General features: G+C 31.9%; 2 protein-coding genes across 13 annotated transcripts; both read right to left on the bottom strand.

The window, feature by feature from the left end:
* Positions 1-3,932: 3,932 nt before the first annotated feature.
* LOC112286896 (uncharacterized) lies at positions 3,933-10,855 on the bottom strand. Of its 12 annotated transcripts, none has more exons than XM_090253151.1 (21): positions 10,638-10,855; positions 10,108-10,359; positions 9,514-9,639; positions 9,156-9,312; positions 8,828-8,922; positions 8,609-8,650; positions 8,398-8,454; positions 8,200-8,271; positions 7,828-7,896; positions 7,567-7,612; positions 7,336-7,384; positions 7,014-7,110; positions 6,780-6,832; positions 6,408-6,492; positions 6,137-6,239; positions 5,801-5,893; positions 5,474-5,540; positions 4,956-5,022; positions 4,597-4,650; positions 4,255-4,398; positions 3,933-4,104 (listed from the first exon to the last, which is right to left on the bottom strand). In XM_090253151.1, the coding sequence occupies exons 4-20, from the start codon at positions 9,208-9,210 to the stop codon at positions 4,255-4,257; spliced, it is 1,248 nt and encodes a 415-aa protein (XP_090109277.1). In that variant the 5' UTR covers positions 9,211-9,312; positions 9,514-9,639; positions 10,108-10,359; positions 10,638-10,855; the 3' UTR covers positions 3,933-4,104. The 12 variants fall into 12 exon arrangements, with proteins under 12 accessions (XP_090109277.1, XP_090109279.1, XP_090109278.1 ...); XM_090253153.1 differs by having other exon boundaries at positions 10,230-10,359; positions 10,638-10,826; XM_090253152.1 differs by having other exon boundaries at positions 10,510-10,825.
* A 2,455-nt stretch (positions 10,856-13,310) lies between these two features.
* On the bottom strand, positions 13,311-19,351 carry LOC112286438 (uncharacterized). The gene is made up of 13 exons (XM_024528322.3): positions 19,197-19,351; positions 18,431-18,470; positions 18,155-18,245; positions 17,878-17,953; positions 17,590-17,689; positions 17,235-17,314; positions 16,757-16,983; positions 16,537-16,598; positions 15,130-16,378; positions 14,666-14,721; positions 14,394-14,509; positions 14,013-14,188; positions 13,311-13,761 (listed from the first exon to the last, which is right to left on the bottom strand). The coding sequence occupies exons 5-13, from the start codon at positions 17,656-17,658 to the stop codon at positions 13,646-13,648; spliced, it is 2,151 nt and encodes a 716-aa protein (XP_024384090.1). The 5' UTR covers positions 17,659-17,689; positions 17,878-17,953; positions 18,155-18,245; positions 18,431-18,470; positions 19,197-19,351; the 3' UTR covers positions 13,311-13,645.
* Between the last annotated feature and the right edge of the window lie 243 nt (positions 19,352-19,594).

Below are 19,594 nucleotides of genomic sequence, written 5' to 3'. Positions count from 1 at the left end.
TCTAAACATTCTCATCTTACATCCAAAGAAGGAGATTTAACTTTTGATCAACAAAGAATATTTTTCTTGAAGACAAAGCAATTTCATTTTCAATCAATAAAATCAAAATTGACTATTGATTCAATCTTTCTCAAGTAAGTTCAATTACTTATGTCATTTGATCTTCTTATTCATGATATTATAAATAATCCTTCTAATTCTTATGAAACTTTTAAGTTTAAGTTTTAAAATAATTTATTATATTTTAAGAAATAATTATATATTCCAAAAAATAAAGTATAATTATATATACTTCAAGCTCATCATGACTTTCTAATAGTCTAATATTTTGGATACAATAAGTCTTTGGAGCTAATATCAAAAGATTTTTGGTGGCCTAAAATGTAGAAGGAAGTCAAAGACTTTCTACAATCATGTGATGTTTGTTTAAGATTAAAAATTCTTTATCATCAATCTTATGGACTTCTTGAGCTATTACCTATTCCATAACAACCAAGGTCTATTGTTGATCTTTGTTTATTTGATCTACCTACAACAATAAAGGATCAACTAAAAGAAGTTTAAGAACTATAGAAAACCAACACGGATGCCTATCTTCAAAAGCAACCTCAATTCCATGTTGACAAAAAATATGGTTATTTAATCACAATATTAAAGATGATACTAAGATTGGAGAAGAAGGACAACTAATGCCTAAGTGGATTAGGAGTATTTTTTTTCTAATTTGTAAATTTGATTTGCTTTAAATTTTGTATAGTTATTATCAAGTAATAAGTTAGAAGGTATAAATAATTTAAATAATAATTAATAATAAAAATTATTATTATTAGTTTTTTTAATAAATTATAGAATTTATTTAAAATTTAATTAAAATTTGTTAAGATTTAATTGAAGTTTGATGAAGATTTAATTTTTAAAAATTAGGATTTATTAGGAATTTAATTAGGATTTATTTGGAATAATTGTAAGATTTACATATTATTTCTTTATATTTTTTATAATTTAATTATGATTTTTATGAATTATTTAAGATTTATTTGGAATTCATTAGAATATAATAAGATTTTTTTGAGATTTTTTTAAGGTTAATAAGGAATACTTAATATTATTGGAAGATTACATATATTATTTGAGATTATTAGAAAGGTGTTTCTAAACACCTTATACATTATTTTTAGATTATAAATCTAAATTCAAGGTAAGGTCAAATCATTCCATAGCCAAATACCTAATATATTTTGAAGTTGATTTTTACATAATACAATACTACTAATAAGTGTTTAGATTTATATTTAAGATTGAATTCTTGCTAATATTTTTCTTTGTGATCTAGAAGTTGTACAAAGCTTGAAAGAAGAATAAGATTGGTAAAGAAATCAAGAGATGAAACAAGAAGCAAAAAGAAAATTATGAGAAGTATATTCTAAAAAATTAATGTTGGAACTATTGAGAATATGCCAACATTTGAGATTATAGCATCTACATTCCCTTATATTCTTATGATATCCAACATCTATAGCAAGGATAGACTTGGATTAAATATTTTACTAAAATTAGAAAAGAATGTAAAAATAAATACTATAAGTAAAGATATATAAGGAAAAAATATTGGATTTATACAAAAAAAAAAAAAAAAAAAAAAAAAAATCATTAACAAATTGAAAGGTAGAAAAAACTATTAGAATAATGGTTAAAATTATAAGATGTGGCACAAATGGCTTCAAATCAAAACTTAAAGAAAAAAAAAAAAAAAAAAAAAAAAAAAAAAAAATCAAGCATAATACTATAAACAACATATAAAAAAGTAATTTTTTTTCCTTCCAAAAGTATTATTTTCATATAAATAATTAAATGAAATTAATTATTTGAAACTACTATGAATGATGTAATATTAATTAGAGACTATAGAAGTATATTCACTACTAGAATTAATGCAAAGTCACCTCAAAGAACAAAAAATAGAAAAAAATTCAACAATAAAAAAATTAATAAATTTAAAAAGATTTTACTTTTATGTTGAAGAAATTAAATCCTTATGGATTAGAAAAAATCATTTATAAAAGTAAGTAAATACTTGAATGATGATGCTTGCCAATACTCAGAGTTAAATTGACCACACAAGTCACTATGGACAAGTTCAAGTGATGGATAAGTAGTTCTAGCAAAATTCTTTGGACATTACAATGATGATGCTTGCCAAGAATGCAACTATTATATTAGTGCTTTATTAAAAAAAAATAGTAAGACTGTTATTTACTAGTTGTTTGTTGGAGATTTGATAAATTGCCTAAAAATCAATGTATCCTAATTAATGGTACCTTAGATCATAAGAATTTTTTAGTGCTAATTCTTGAGATTTTGAAACAATAGAAAAAGTAGATACTATTGCAAGGTGACAAATAAATAAAGTTGAGATGGAAATAGTTGGAACTCTAACAAAAACAAAAGAAAAAATATATTATTGTGATAACCATTGTGAGCACAATCAATGGTACATTGGCTTGTTGATTTTATTATAATTGCTTAATTTTAGTATTAACTTATGTAGTTATTGTGGCAATAATGCTATAAGTATTAGATTTAGATAAAAAAAAGCCTCTTAAGGCTACTAATTGATAGTTAATCAACATAACTAATAGGTAGTTGTTAGTCATAAGTTAAGAAGATTGATACCAAAATTAATCTTAGAAGTAATTTAGAAATAATTTATTTTAAATAAAAATTACCTATGCTTCTAATCCTCATGTGTATTACATAATTTTGTAGATTGAAGCATGTGCATTGTCAATTTGAACTTAAAATTGTGCTTTGAAGACAATGGGGAAATTAATTTGGCCAAAAAAACAACTTTATGGGTCAATTATTAGCTATTAGGTATAATCTCAACTTTTTAAAACTTTATACAATAGTTAGCATAGTAAAAAATTGATCAATTTTCACATTCTTTTGTTAAATGATATAAGAATTGAAAATATAAATTTATGAATTTTAATTTTTTAAATCATGCTAAAACAAAAAAATTATTAACAATTTCATGAGATTTTCACTTGAAAATTTAAAAAATATATTAAAAAATATTTGTCTTTATTATTAACAACGTCCATTGATACAAATAACTATTAATTAATGATAAAATGATTTATAGAAAATAAAAGAAAATAAAAGAAAACTCTATTTTTTACAAAGTTATAAAGAACACAAAGACACTATTGCATATTCTACAATAAGATTATATTTTCTTTACATTTATAAAGCCTATAAATTAAAACATAAGACAAGTTAAAAACTCCAAATGCAAAATAATTATTTTTCTAATAGTAAATAAGATGCAAAGAAGATTTAAAATATTTTAGATCAAATGATGTTTTAAAAAGAAAAAAAAAAAAAAAAAACATACAATATCATTATAACTGATCTTGAGGATGTGGTTACACCAATGACCAAATAAACCATTAAGACTATTAAAGTAGATCAATCTATCTCTTCTTTTAATATACACCAATGGTAGATGGCAACCAACTATTAATCACTTCATCGTCTCTTGACACCACAACAAATGAAAAAAAAATGTTTAGAACAACATTGTTCCGATATAGAAGTAAATGCTACCTATGTTGTTATATGTGCATTTCATCTACATAAAAACGGACAGAATTAGTTTTTGTTCCAATTCAAATTTACCTATGATAGAACCTTCTTTCTAGATCTGTTGTTCTTTAAGCACACACGATACTGACACTCATGCAGAACAAAACATCAAAATACTCCAGCACAAAATTATATATGCTTTCAACAAATAATTTGTAAATTGAAGAAAATAGAACCAAATATAAAAGTGTAAAAAAGCTACAATTTTAAGCGTTGATACACTTCCAGACATTAATATAAGTGCATCAATAAGCAAACATTTAACAGCCAAAAGAACGAGTACGTTCCACTGAAAAACAGCATAAAAATGCTATATTGATGAGACTCCAATAAGACAAGGTAGATTCCCTCACTAATCAATACTTTGTGTCCTTCAGACTCAAACTAATACTAAGAACCTCTCGATTGTATCAAACAAACGCCAAGACTGATTGTGCTGATCTGAAGCACTGTTGTCTGCATAAACATCAATTAATCAAACTCATGATCCTTTTTAAACAAGTACACTCATGCAATTGTCCTAGGCACAAACCAAAAACAATGAAACTAAAACAAAACAAAAAAAAAAAAAAAAAAAAAAAAAAGACCTTCGTTTTGATTGTGTACCTAAACAGCCCCATAACTGAGTCCATCAGAACTTCGTGGCAGCCTTTGGCTATGGTTGCCGCTGCCGCTACTCGAGCCGCTGTTGGAGATAATGATATTAGTAGCATCAGTAGCAGGGACATACCCACCCCGATCTCCGCTTGTCTGCACACCAAATGCAATACCTCGTTTACAACTATCCGAAAATATTTCCAAGCTCATTTCAAGGTCTAGGAAAACAAAATGAAGACCCAAGTCCAACACCTTCACTTTACTCACAATTCCATGTTAATAATTTTCCACAGCGAGCCAAATTTTGTAATTAAACAGCACGCCCCCCAATAGTAGTTACTGTACACTTACAGACTCTACGAAGCCCACAAATGAAGAGAAGCCTGGTACCGCGTCCAAGCCATGCTACAAAAACAAACTTTCACATATTAGTTTCTTCACCCATGAAGACCGTCACTAACTGAAACCAAACAATCATAGAAAACTTGACACGTGAGCCTCTTCTGTTACCCAACAGGTAGTAATTGCTAAAATGACTTCTGGGAAGTTATACTCAACATCTTAGAAAAAAAGTGCAAGATGTAATAAGAAGGAGCTAGTAATTGAAAAACCAAAGTAGGCTTGTATGCGCCACTACATCCTATTCTGACCAGATAGTAAGATAAACACATGTTTGTGAAGCTAAGACTAGACGTGGAAAATGAACTCACCTTGTCTTCAATCCTAGTTTTGTAAAGACAACCAGCACAGCAGAACATGGTAAGCCCCACAATTAATCTGTTGAAATGGATAAAACATGTCCAACATCATTATTAACATATAACACTACACCAGGAAGCAACTTTTAACAATCACTGAGAAGGCACTACTTCAGATTCAAAGAACTTGATAATTGTCCTCTACAAGATACTAGGTTACAGAAAGTTTAGCTCGTGAATTCACACTAAAGTAGTGTTCAACATACTTCTTCAAAAGTTTACGGGTGAAAGCTTCACAACCATGTGTTTATGAAGATAAAACCAACCGAGATAACCATCTCTACTTCGGGGTTGCTTCAGTATTAGGTGCTTCTAACAATTCAAACAACTTCTTGTTCTAATCAAGGAATATCCAAGGAAGTAGTGTTTCTAAACAGGATCCAAGAATATCAGCGTGTGATTCTACCAAGCATTACTAACTGGAACTTGGTGGACATCAAGAGTAATTTTCATGCAAATAAGTAACTTACATAAACATCAAGAAACCAAAAGTTGCCCATCCACTTGAACCGCTGCGCTCCACATCATCTTCGTAATCTGCACCCACAAGATTCCACCTTCAAAAATACTAGAAACAAAAAAGAAAGAAAAGCGATGCTCATACTTTGGGAAGGATTTAGAAATTATCAAAACTCTTAAATGATTGAATGAATTGGGAAGCTTTAAATATTTCAGAGCTCATAACGGCCAATAGTATACACTAGTAATAATCCAAAACAGAATCATAACAAGTTAAATTCGGTCATACACAATGGTTCGTACTATTCAGCATGAAGGAAGATACACTGAAGACATACCGCAGTGTTTGCCCAAAGTGAACACCACAGGGTTATAATCTGCGAAAGGAATGGTCACATTCACCAAGTAAGGCGTAGGTGCCTTTTTTTCACCTGCACATATATAAAGCGGAGAACAAATAAACAAAGAAAAAGGAGGAACTGTTAAGGACGTAGAGTGCAATACAATAATACAGCAATATAAAATCGAAACTAAAATATGACAGTCCTCTAGTATAAAATCACATTCAACCCTTCTTCAATCGAAAGACCTCTCATACACTTATCCAGTGAGCACTTTTCCCAACTAAATCACAGATATTACAAAAGGTATTGAAAACACAGAAACAGACATACATCGCCAGTTAACTTCCAAGATGGTAGGTGACTCGACGGTAGGAGGCAGCCCATTCGAAGCTGTCCCTGAGAGTTCCACTTTCAAACCCGTCTCTGGATACAACTACACAACCCCATAAATGAAATGTAAGATCGCTACTTAAACCATAGCGACTAAAATCCCCTGCAGGGTTGGCAGTACAGCGATAACTTCAGAAAGAGTAATCTTGCAAGTCCCTAGTGGGGTTTTGCAAGGTTAGTGGAGATTCAAATGAAATTTTCAGTCACGTACCTTGTACTGAGGCTTCCCAATTTTGCTTGCTAAAATGCTTCGTGCCGTGAAATATACAAGAACCCGCGATTGTTGTGTTACAAAACTACACTCGAAAAGAGTGCAATCAGGAGGTTAGAAGTACTAAATAAAAAGATGTTGTAAATACGCCAAAACACATTTTATACTCTAAAAAAAAAAATTAAAAATAGTTAAAACCAGAGGGAAAGGAAAACTCATCAGCTCAAGTATTCTCGCACATAAAAACATTACAAAATGACGATATGAATATATTCACGTGCATGAGAAGTTAGAGCGCCGAAGTAAGTAATACGCTGTGATATCTATGTGATACACATTTGCCTTTATGGTTCAAATCAATGCCAATCATACCTAAAATCAGAGTGTAAACTTTCATAACCCCATTGTGTAATACCATTATCAACCTGCCAAAGACAAAGAAGAATATAGGTTTTATTCAGTGGACACGCCTCAAAATGCAGTAAAAAATCAATAACAACGAACTTCTCCAGTCAGACATATCCGAAGTCTATAACAAGAAGTTACATGATCAACAGACCCAGCAACCCAAAACATCACTTTTTTCACCTAACAGTATCAACTTACCACTTCTTTACCCCGGGGACTAAATCCAACAGTAAATCCGCTGAAAACTCGAGGCCCTTTCAGCTTCACACAATTCAGACCCATCATCACAGTAGTCCTGGGATTGAAGAAAATAATGGTGACATAAGCAGCAATCCATTAATAAAACTTCCAAAAGCTTTAGATTTGAGACAACTACTATTTTGGGTTAAGTATGACTCATTCACAATACCTAGTGTACACAAAATTCAAGATGTCGCAGGTTGTATCAGGGTTTAATCCAACATCTCATTAAAATATGACAGTATTAAGAGGAGAAAAAACAATGGGCTGATGAGCTTACAAACATTTTGACGGCTCTGATTCCACGTGGCATATGCAACCGTCGTGATCTGCTAGGATACATCAACCTCACTAAATATCAACGCAAAACACCAAATCTCAGCCGTAAGATGGGAAAACCAGAACTATGTGCACAACAAAGATTCAAATTTTTTAACTTACTGTAAGCGAAAGACAAAGAAATCCCTCAAACAGACTGTATTGCAGATTTCGGCCAGTAGAAATTGTTCACCTTGGCATGCATTTGAATTGGGACATGAACCACACATGACGGAAACCTGCGTTTACACTGAGTCTTGGAGATGAACACAACAAAAGAAAAAAACTGGTGCATAGAACAATAAATCGTAGAGTAAGCAATCGGAATCTTGAAAAAAAAAAAAAAAAAAAACCCTTGAAAAATTTTAAATTTTAAATTAAAATATGGAATATCTGAATATTTTAATTTAAAATTAAAACAAAAGACCACGAGTAAAATTGTTCGGTCTAGTGCCATGGAGCTCCTGCCGCTGTAGTCATAACCTTCATGTTCACATCCTTTCAAGTCACCGTACCTGTATTCCTGTAAAAATAAAACGACTATCGACTAATCAATTATACAAGTCAAATACCTTCCACCATTAAGAATAAGCACAACATCCAGCATTTGTTGGTGTGTTCAAAGAGATTTACCATCACATTTAAACCAGTTCAACATTTAGCAATTAATATTTAAGCCAAGGGTCAAGAAACGATCAAATTGGTGTGAGAGAACGAGTGATGTATTCAAGACATAGAAAAACGGTATAAATTACGATTTGGAGAAATGGAAGTCCAGATTCAAATAACATGAACAGTTCGGTCAAAAAAACACAAGTACACTTACGTGAACAAAAGCAATAGTAGTATCCTGCGCGGAAGAGTACTCCGGTGAGAAGCGACCATAATTTACAATTGACTGCATGCCACGTACACATATGAGAAAGTTGACGTCGATATGTGGATTTAATCAAAGGACCAACGCGAAGTTACAAAAAGAGAACTTAAAATGCTCAAAAAATAAACGGTAATATAAAAGCATTACCTGGCCAGATCTGACTTGCATGTCTTTGCAAAAACGAAGTGTGTATGTTGACCCATCCTAATTTATCAAAACAAACAAAGAGTAAGTAAACTTAACCCCACAGTATTGAAAAGCATCAAAATCACAAACTAAAAGTATGACACCAAAGTATCACAAAGATGTAATGGTATCTGCACATGAAATGTTCAATAATCAAGATTCCGAAGAATACCTGCGCCTCAGTATATTGAAACTCCTTGCCTATCCAATCTGTCTGCGGTTGCAACTCGTTAAGAAAATCGTCCACAAATTATACCAGTAAGAATATACGTCCTATATATCCTTAACACATGACTTTCGAAACACAGCACTTTCCATATCCAGCAACCCTGTTCTACGACATACTTATGTCTTGAAAACGATCACATAAGTACTGGGAAAGAAAGGATACGAAATCATAGAGAAAATTGTCCTTGTCCAGTGTGTAGCACTCTGAGCGTAGGCTCTGAAATGACGTTGCATGATGTGCCAAAGAAACTACAAGCACTGCTTTACAGTCATGCAAGGTATTAGAAACTTTTCCTCTGCACCTGGTGTTTGTTTTCAGTATCAATAGTGTTCCCTACATGCATTGTACACAGCTTAAACCACGATCCTTCCTGATTGTCTTTAAATGTTGAAGCAGCATGATAGCTAATCACTCCAGGGTATATCATAAAATTAAGCAGAAACTGTCAGTCAAGGTAAAGCAAAATCCGGCACTCAATTGCAGCACTGACCTGCAAGGAGTAGCCTGCACGGTCGGTATTCATTGTACAACATTGAAAACTCCATACTGAATGAATCACAAAAGAAAGTTACAGGCAAGGTCGCTTATCATTGTTTACCCAATTCCTCTAGGAGAAATTTGTGCGCATTCAATCTAGACTAGTTTCACTGCAAAAGCAACAACATTGAGAAATTTAGATAAACATAATCGATTAGAAACTCGGGATTTCTCTATACAAGACCAAGCACAAAATTAAAGTAAAGAAAAATAAAAACGAGCAACAAAGCGCTTTCTTACGAGTAGTGAAACGAACACCACTCATTCACTACAGCGAATCATATTTCCAATGTGTTGATTGCCTTCCCTACCAGAAACTAGCACACATGTAGACACAAAAACAGAACGTCTTATGCGCATGAGTTCCTAAAACCCTGAAAACATTTTTCTCCCTCTTCAAAAAAACCTTCGTTCCATCCTTTTAAATCTTGGTGACTCTGCCATCACATTACGAATGTCTTCAGTAGTGACCGTCTCAAATCCGAGTGTCGTTTTCTATCAAGATGTCCACAAACAAAATTCGAATTCACTACCGTGTGTCCATTTCAGACGTAAACTGTACTGGATGTTAGTTGGAAAGCTTTCAACGAATGCAGGAGCAAGAATTGAGTCTTGAAAAATACAAGGGACAGTCGCAAAAAAGAACACAAAGATACCGGTACTCCATGTCTATGACCTACTGTACAACTTGCACACATAATAGAACTATCAAAAATTCAAAATTTCAAAATTTCAAAAAAAAAAAAAAAAAAAAAAAACACACAACAACAACAACTTTAGTTTTGAACAACTCGGAAGCCTGAATCGAATTAGAAGATATTTGCGTGATGCGGTTGCAAAAATTCGAATAATAATGATAAAAATTCATCACTTCTGCCTACACAAATGCGACTCAAACAGCTTGCCTCTTGATCATCTCTTTTCAGGAATCACTTATCGGCACCACTCCCATTTGTTACTCATTTGCTACTCCCTTGAGCTCCCCTACACTAAAAGAGAAGATCTCTGGCCCGGCAAGCATCAAAACCTGTAATCAATCCTTTCTTCTGCCTCCCTCTGTTTTTACTTCCAACGTCTTATCCACTCTGTTCCAAGCAAAAATCAAGTCGACTCCAAAATCCAGCATGGATGCTCTCCTCCGCCAAGCTTATGCCACTCTGAAACCCTCACAATCACAAAATACTACCGATTCAATTTCTACTTCAAAATCAAAAAACCGTGTCGTCCAGTTTCCCTAGTCCTAAACAAAGAGCATCGAGAATTTTAAAAAAGAAAAAACTTAAGATCCACAAACACGATCGTAATACCTCCCAGACGCACAACCGTCGAATCAAAGCGGACTTAATGCTTCAAAAGTATACAATAGCAATGGAGTTGAGCTGTCCTGCAAGAGTGCCGCACTCAGAAGCAGCAGCAGCCACAACCCGCAGCCTACCTTTCTTTCGAGAGAGAGAGAGAGAGAGTTGGAAGCAGCAGCAGAACAGGAACCCGGCGAATTCGACAGAAATCGCTGTCGCTCTCGCATCTATCACCTTCTGTCTCCTTCCTTCCTCCTCCTTCCGCTAATCCGTCGCTGCAGCTGCAGCGAATGCGATGCAAATTCCAAAAGTGAGTTGTATTCCAGCTGGTATTGTTGGATCATTGTTCCACACAATCCGTCTTCTTATTCTTCTTCGCCACTTCCATGCCCTGTTGAATGCTTCCTCCTCTTCTCCTCCTCAGTCTCCATTTCTTCGTCTTCGTCGTCATCTCCGCCGCCTTCGTTGCCTTCGTTGTCTTTGAATTCTTCGTCGTCGTCGTCATCTCCGCCGCCTTCGTTGTCTTTGAATTCTTCGTCGTCGTCGTCATCTCCGCCGCCTTCGTTGCCTTCGTTGTCTTTGAATTCTTCGTCGTCGTCGTCATCGCATTTGCTGTTTTCGTCTTCTTTGTCGTCGTTGTTATATTCTTCGTCGTCGTCGTCATCGCATTTGCTGTTTTCGTCTTCTTTGTCGTCGTTGTTATATTCTTCGTCGTCGTCGTCATCGCATTTGCTGTTTTCGTCTTCTTTGTCGTCGTTGTTATATTCTTCGTCGTCGTCGTCATCGCATTTGCTGTTTTCGTCTTCTTTGTCGTCGTTGTTATATTCTTCGTCGTCGTCGTCATCGCATTTGCTGTTTTCGTCTTCTTTGTCGTCGTTTTTATATTCTTCGTCGTCGTCGTTGTCCGCATCTCCTTTGTCGTTTTTTTCTTTTTTCTTTTTTCTCTCATATTTATTATATAGAATGTAGCATGAATTACATGTGAATTGTATTGTATTTATTGCATGTCATAAGTTGGGTACTTTAGTTTTTAAAAAATAAAAAATGATAGACTTCAGTTGTAAATTGTTGAGAAGAAACTATTTCATTGTTTATGTATGTATGTGTATATATATATATATATATGTATATATTTAGTAAATACTTGCCACAATAATACAATTTTAGGCCAATAAAATATTTAATTAAGAATCAAGAGTTTATTCAAGTTACTGTTTTAACACTGTTAACTTTTTAGTCAAGAGAAAATCATAGGTGTATGTGGAACTTCATTCCATTTGCAAAAAGTGGACCAAAGTTGATTAATAATTGAGAAAAACCTATTTAAAGTTATCAAACAACCCTCAAAATATTTCACAATTTATTTTTATTTTTTTTTCTATTTTCAATAATTGAATAGTATCACAAAGTCAATATCTCCAAGATTAAAAGTTGTCACTATTAATTTATTAATTAATATTAGTATTTTCTATTACGTCTACATACATCCACCATTATCAAATAGCTGTCTATACATGTCATTCTCTTGTCTTGTTGAAAAAAATGGTTTTTTCTTTTGTACAGATAATATTTATCCTTAAATGTAAAAAAAATAAACCTTCCAAAACATGTTGACTTTGCAATGAACGTATCTTAACTTGCAAGGCAAGTTTTTTATATGTATGTCAAATAGTTAGCTTGTTCCACAAGCTACTAATATGTGGTTAACTTAATTAACCTACCAATTAACTATAATCACATGTAAAGTCAAAGCAAAATCTATAAAGCTTCTAGGAAGCTTTTCAAGAAGGTATAATGAAATTAATCTATTTTTATCTATTTTTACCTATTTCTACCTAATCATATAGGTATTTATTAGAATACCTATATGTATTTGTGACAATATATATGTATGTATACACACACATACACACACACACACACACACATATATATATATATATATATATATATATGCAAATATATTAATTAAGTATGTATGTGTAAAAATTTTACGTATTATTTTATTTTTAAGATCCAAAAAATCTACTATGATGAGTCATCAAATCATTTTCAGCAAATTAATCAAAATATAATGCAAATGTGTATGCTTTTGTCAATGATGTTTATTGAAACATCAATTTTTTTTATTTATTCAAGACTTTTGTCATTAAAAAGTCTACAAAACTTTTTATCTGACACCTATTCAAGGTAAATTAATCAAAGGTAATCTTACAAAAGCAGAATTTTTATAATAAAATTTATCAAGAATAATTGTACATAAAGCTAAATGTAATCTGGCCATACATGCTAAAATATGTACAAGAGTTATAATTTGTTTAAATCAACAAATTAAAAACAATGTATTTAGTACAATAAAATTACTTAATTTTACTCTCATTAAATACATCATTGTATATAATATCTTATGAAGAAACACATGCATGATAATGTTTTTATGGCTAAATACATAATGAAAAAATGTAGGTGATAAAAAAAATTAAAATTTAATTCAAGATACATCATTTATTGTCTATTTTGTATCTTTGAGGTGCTTTATATACAAAATTATTAACAAAAAAAGAAAATTTATTATATATTTATATATATATATATATATATATATTGAGTGTGTGTGTGTGTGTGTGTGATATTCAATGTGTTCAACAAAGGAATATTTATAAAATTTACAATTATATTTTAGTAATATTCATAACAGTACTAAACCTAACAATGCCATCAACCAAAAAAGCCAAAAACACCATTTAAAAATATATTTTGACACATCCTAAGATTTAAATGGATAGGATCAATCATTTTAATCAACTTGTCCTGGTAATAAATGTCAAGGGTATAAGATTATCATCATAGATTTAAAAAAATACATAACTTATTAAAAAGGTAAAACCACCCAAGTATAACTGTAACATTTACTTTTGACATGTTGGCTTGTTGAACCTTTTATATCAAACAAGCACCTTTGGCATTCATTTTTTACAGCAAACTACCAAATCTAACTTAATTTATGCAGTTTGAAGCTAACAAAAGCTAATATAATCATAGTTCGTATTTTCTTGTTTTTCTCAACCACATAACATCTGGATTAGAATTCCTTTGAAATTCATGTTTAAAAACAATATTCAAGCTGTCTATATGATTCTCAGAGTTACTTCAACTCATAATATCGATTTGTTTTTGGATCATAATAACAACCTAAAGTGAAATCATATAATAAATCTAAATCTTCATCAAGATGCCCATTGTTCATGGTAATTTGTTGACCTGTTGAAAATTTAAAAAAAAAAAAACAAAACCAAAAAGCATGAAAAATCTTTTGAATACAGTAACAAGATTGTTTTAACAAGCATAATCATTTATTTTTTCTGCTACAAAATATAAGTACTTGAATGATTTGAACTATGCATATGACACAATGTTTTATGATTATGCAATTATTAATAGACATTAAAGCATTTTACTTAATTTTCAAATGAGATGATTGTAAAGGTTATTAGAAGCAATCTAAGATTTACCATCATTTGCTTCCACACAATTTGTAATCTCCTCTTCTTTGTCAAGTTCACATTCATTTTGCAATGAAAATGGTGATTTTAAGCATTCATTAATAGAATCCATAGAATCAGATGAAGATGGTGTGAGCATTTCTTCTGAATGTTTTTGAGCATCCAATGTCAAAGCTCTCAACCCTCTAAAATCAAAAGCATTCATTGTGTCGTTGGTATCAAAATTAATCATATGTAAACTCAAATTCATGGCAATAAACCCAAAAAATTCAAATGATTTTTTTATGCAATACTCACAACTAATTACATTTTACAAAACTGGTTTTAATCAGTTAATTGTATATTTTTTTATCATTATAGTAAACACAAGCTTTGGTTAGTAGCACATGCTTTTGAAATCGTGGTGATTGGTCCATAGTACATGATTTGGAAGAGTACATATGGCCATCAATTGTATTGCCATCAAAATCAATTGAATCATGACCATCCATATCTTCATTTTTTACCTAGATAGAAAATTAATATGTAATTAGCTTTTATATATATATATATATATATATTTATGCACACACATACATACATACATACATTTGAAACGGGTTTATTTCTTGCATGATTAAGTAAAAATAATGCCATTTATGCAAATAAAAATAACACCTTACTTCATTCTCAAGTGTTTTTAATTCTTGTGATGTGTTTTCCAAGTTTTCTTGAGAATCTACATTCATCATTGAAATCATTGTTATACTTGGAATTTAATTAGTAACTACTTCAACTGAAATTGGAAGACCATCATCATTTAAGATATAAATATTCAAATTATTGTATAATAATTATTACAATCTTATAATATAAGAAAAAAAAATCACATGGTTTTATTTCAATACTAATATTATCAAAAAATAGTAAATAATTAATAATTAAACCAAAAATCAAAGTAGAAATTAATACTAATTGTGTCTACATTATATACATGGCTTTCTAAAGAACATTATTTACTTTCAATGTCATCAAACACTTTCAAATATTAGATATCAACTACTTTCAATAACCATATATAAAACATAAAGTAGTAAATTATCAAAACAAAATTAAGCATAAATAAAGAGAGTAAAAAACTTATTACCTTGCCCATGTTGAGAATCATTGGATGACCAACTTGGTCTTCCAAAGCTATCAACCTCATCAGAAAATGTTGTGGCAAACTCAGAATCATGAAACATAAGATTATCATTGGTTCCCAAATCAAACATTTCATTTGTGGGTCTTGTTGGCCTCAGCCTATCATTTGTAGAATCACCCACATTTTTAGATGCAAGTAACACCCTGTCTTTCATGGAATGTTTGGTTAGCAAATTGTTCAAACAATACTGATTTTCATTAGAACATGCCAAATCCTTTGCCATGTTGGACTCAATCTCAAAGTCATGCAAAGATTTTGTTGAATGAATGTCTTCTGAGGTAAGTGATTGGGCATAGTGTGTATCTTCAGGCACCTCCAAATCATTTCCGCTAGCAAATGATTTGTTAAAGAATGAAGGCATTTTGAAGCTTTTTTGGGCCTCATCATCTTCAATATGACTTGTCCAACCACAAGGAGGGCTCTCTGGTGGAGAATCCATGTATTTGCTGTGTTTATACTCTTTTTTCTTTTCACTAGCCACATAACAGCTTCGTCTCAAATATTTTTTAGAGCCTGTTTTTGGAGAGTGTAACTTGAACTCTTCTTGTAGCCTCATGCTGTGAGTTGGAGATTCTTGCTCAATAGCTTTGTTAGTGTTTGTTTCAATTGTTTTCATATTCAAAGCTGCAATATCCAAGGCTTCAAATCGAGGTGTTTGCTTTGAATGAACTTTTGGCTTTTGCAAATTGTTGATTGTTGGACCATCTTTTGGAATTGAATCAAAAGTGTCTTCATTATTCATGGATGTTAGTACCACATCATCAATAGAGTTGGCTGCAGATAACTTCAATGAACAATTGGAAGCCTTGAAAGAGGTTGAAGTAATCAAGTTTGAAGGCATATCAACATGTTCATCAATTGTTGAGTTTTTCTTTTCATGTGATATGCTCGAAAGGTCTTTTTTGAATTTTAACATTCCATGATTTCTGTTGAATGCATTTGCATGTTTTAAAAGGTTCTGTAAAGTTTTTGTTTTGTTTTTATCAACTTTGGTGTCCAGCAGTAATTTTTTCTCACATGAGTTAGAAGACATCTCAGTTTGAAAAGGAAAGTTTTGACCATCTGGCTCACTTCTTTCTTGTTCTTTTTGAAGGAATTTGTTGGTATGAAGTTTGTGGTCACCTAATAGATTTGTGTTGATTTGAACTGTGGACAATGGTAAAGGCATTCTAGATCCAAATGCCACATGTACCTGAACCAATGCAATGAAAATATCATTAATGTGATTGTGATTGTAAAACTCAATTTTTCTATAATTCTAGTTTCAAACATAGATTAAACAAGAGGGCATTATATGCATACAATTCAAATGTGCTTTTGTTTTTATTGATTTGTCTTCGTGTTTCTAACCTGTCTAGGTTCCAATTTGTTTGATTTGTTTCTTTGAGTTTTTGTTAAATCCCCTGGTGTGCCTGAAATGAGACAAAACTACAAAACCATTAGTGTCAATTTCAATTATTTGAAAAACATGTATCATATTATATTATCATATGATTTGTAATTTGTTAATTGAATCAAAATCATATAAAAAAAAAAAAAATCATATCAAATCTTCTGAAAAATATTTTACCATTTGAGAGATCCAAAGAATTTTTGGTGATCATTGGCAAAGAAGTTGTATCTAAAACTTGAATTGCATTGTCTACACCAAGTGCAAACATATGTTCTGGAGGTAGAGAATTTTCTGCACAAGAACTAGATGAATTGCAATCCCTTTCTGCATCAACCAATCGATTGCGCATTGTAAATATTTTTCGAAGTTTGCAGACTGGTCCCAATACTATTGCATCCACGGAACTGCGAAATCAAGTATTAACACGATATTTTAAATCAGTAAAATAAAGCACATGTATGAAAATACTATTTTGATGCACAAAAAGTAATGAAAAAATTTAAAATTTAGGCAATCAAATTATTTTAAAATTTACAAGTTATGATAGTTCCAGATGTGAAATAAAACTACCATTTTTCTGCATTTTATGTACTTAAATACATAAATGATATAAAAGCATGTTCAATGCAAATATTCACAATACGTAAAATTGTACCGAAACACCCCGCATTTGAAACAATGCAAGAAAAAATCTGCAACGTGAATTGATAAAGATAACCAAATGTCTCTTTTGACCTGCAAGAATATAATAAACATAAAAATAAAAATAAAAATATATACATGATCAATATTATAATGTATAAAAAAGATAAGAAATGTTTTTTTTATTTTGTTTTAAAGATAGGATTCTAATATCTTTTAATTTTAATTATAGGTTGGTTTTATCATTCTAAAATTTAAATTTAATGATTTTTATTATACGTATATATATATATATATATATATATATATACATATATATCAACCAGTGATCAAGAAATTAAATTCGTTATAAAACTAGGAAAGCCTACCATTGTAATTGGAATCTGACAATGAAGTGGTGTGGATTTGACATCATTGAACGATGTTGAAAAATACATTTTCCGCCTTGTATTTGTTGTATCAGATATCCTATTTATACATAAAACATTCAAAATCTACTTGCAAACAACCTTTTCAAGGTACCATCACTTACAAATATCAGATAACGTAAACATCCAATTGAATCTAAAAGATGAATGAATCTTGTTTGGATCACACTTTAGGTAAAATATAAAACAAATCATGAAATATTGGAGATGGTCTAAAATAGATTATACCTTAGTTCTAACGTCAAAGGTTGGCCGCTTGGCACAAAAATTTGGAATACCACAAAAGGTTGTAACAAATGCAAACCTGCAAGATAAAAGTCATTTGATCAACTTAAGTACCATTGTTAGATTTTTTATTTTTTTATTTTTTAAAATTTTTCCTTATAAATATACTAAAGTTATGTATGTGTGTCTGGAGGTGTGCGTATATATATATATATATATATATACGTAAATATACAAGAATTCATCTTTCATATTTCAAATGCAATGACAATGGAAAAACCTGTTTTGCATTCATCTTTTGGAAGTTGAATTTTCGATGTGGGTCCGCCATAAAGACTGTAAACGTAGGTCTTTACTGTTTTGTCATATACCTGTAAACAAAAATTGAAGAATAAGTTGTCAAAATAATAACATTGAGTTATGAATAATGTGTACGGTTTTTTTACTGTTTTAAAAAGATTTTGTAACAAAAAAGGTGGTGAAAATTAATGATTAGATAAAAATATTGGTATGATTTAATATGTTGACACATTAGATTGGTATACCTTTTGAATACCTTTTCCACAAATTTTGCAATCGCCAATGGGGTTGCTACCCTAACAACACATGTGAAGAATAGTTGAAAACATGATGCACGATGATATTTAAAAAGGATTCAAAATCCTGCTTTGTGTAATAAGTTTGCAAAACATCATTGGTTTAATAGCACATACCCTGAACTCAATAAAAAGAGGATAAAACATCTAAAACCCTCTGACGTCTACAAAGTCTGCTAATTAGAAACACCTTTCATTAAAATGATTCCAATATTCTGATATAACACCAAGAACAACACCAGCCAAAACAATATCAAACAATCGCAAAGAATAATACAAAATAGTACACTCGTTCAAGTGCCCACAGCAGCAAAAAAAAAAATTGAAACACAGAAATGGATTGGTGATGGAGGAGAAGGCGGAGGAAGAACACTACTTGAGCACTGCAGACGTTAAAGGAGGCTCCATCTTGGTAAGGAGCTGACCGAACTCCCCGATACGGAAGGGGAGCCATGGCTACACTTGCGGACTCCACCAGGGGCAAGAACTGGGTAAGTGCTTAGAAGTTAGGGTTAAGCGGAAGCAGAAGAAGGAGAGGAAGAAAAGGACCCATGACCACACTTTCAGACTCCACCACTGGCAAACACGGCGTAGCGTATCTCCTCAGAAGTCAGGACGTAGAAGATGAAGACGATGAGCAAGAAGAAGAGGAAGACGCCGTAGCTGTGGATAGAGTCATTGCAAGAAGTGGGTGGCGCTGAGAATCTCTGGTTGGCTGTCCAGCACCTCCTGATTCTGTTTACAATTCTGGTTCTGCCGCAGTTTGGGGATGTCCACCCTTGTTCACCGTCTTCTTCTTCTGCTTCTTCTTCTTTCTCTTCTGGGTGTGGGCTTGGGTGCGGAGGAGATCCACGAGTTTCTTCTTCGTGTTTATCCTTCCCAATCCCTCACTCCCCATCGTTCGATCGTATTCCCTCTGTGCCATTTGTCGTCACCCATTCTGCGACAATTCGGGCACGCGATTCCACGCAAAAACATAAGCAAAAAAAATAAAAATGAAAGGATTCGTAGCCAGGGCTTGGCTGGTGGATGCTTGAAGCCAAACTGAGCTTCCCTGCAAAGGGAGGGAGGGCCACAAAGGAACGGTCATCCATCTGATCATCCGCATGTCTTCATCCATCCGG

Source organism: Physcomitrium patens, chromosome 9 (genome assembly GCF_059467195.1).
Source record: "Physcomitrium patens ecotype Gransden chromosome 9, ASM5946719v1, whole genome shotgun sequence".
NCBI lineage: Eukaryota > Viridiplantae > Streptophyta > Bryopsida > Funariales > Funariaceae > Physcomitrium > Physcomitrium patens.
This window is presented reverse-complemented; position numbering and strand designations above follow the sequence as displayed.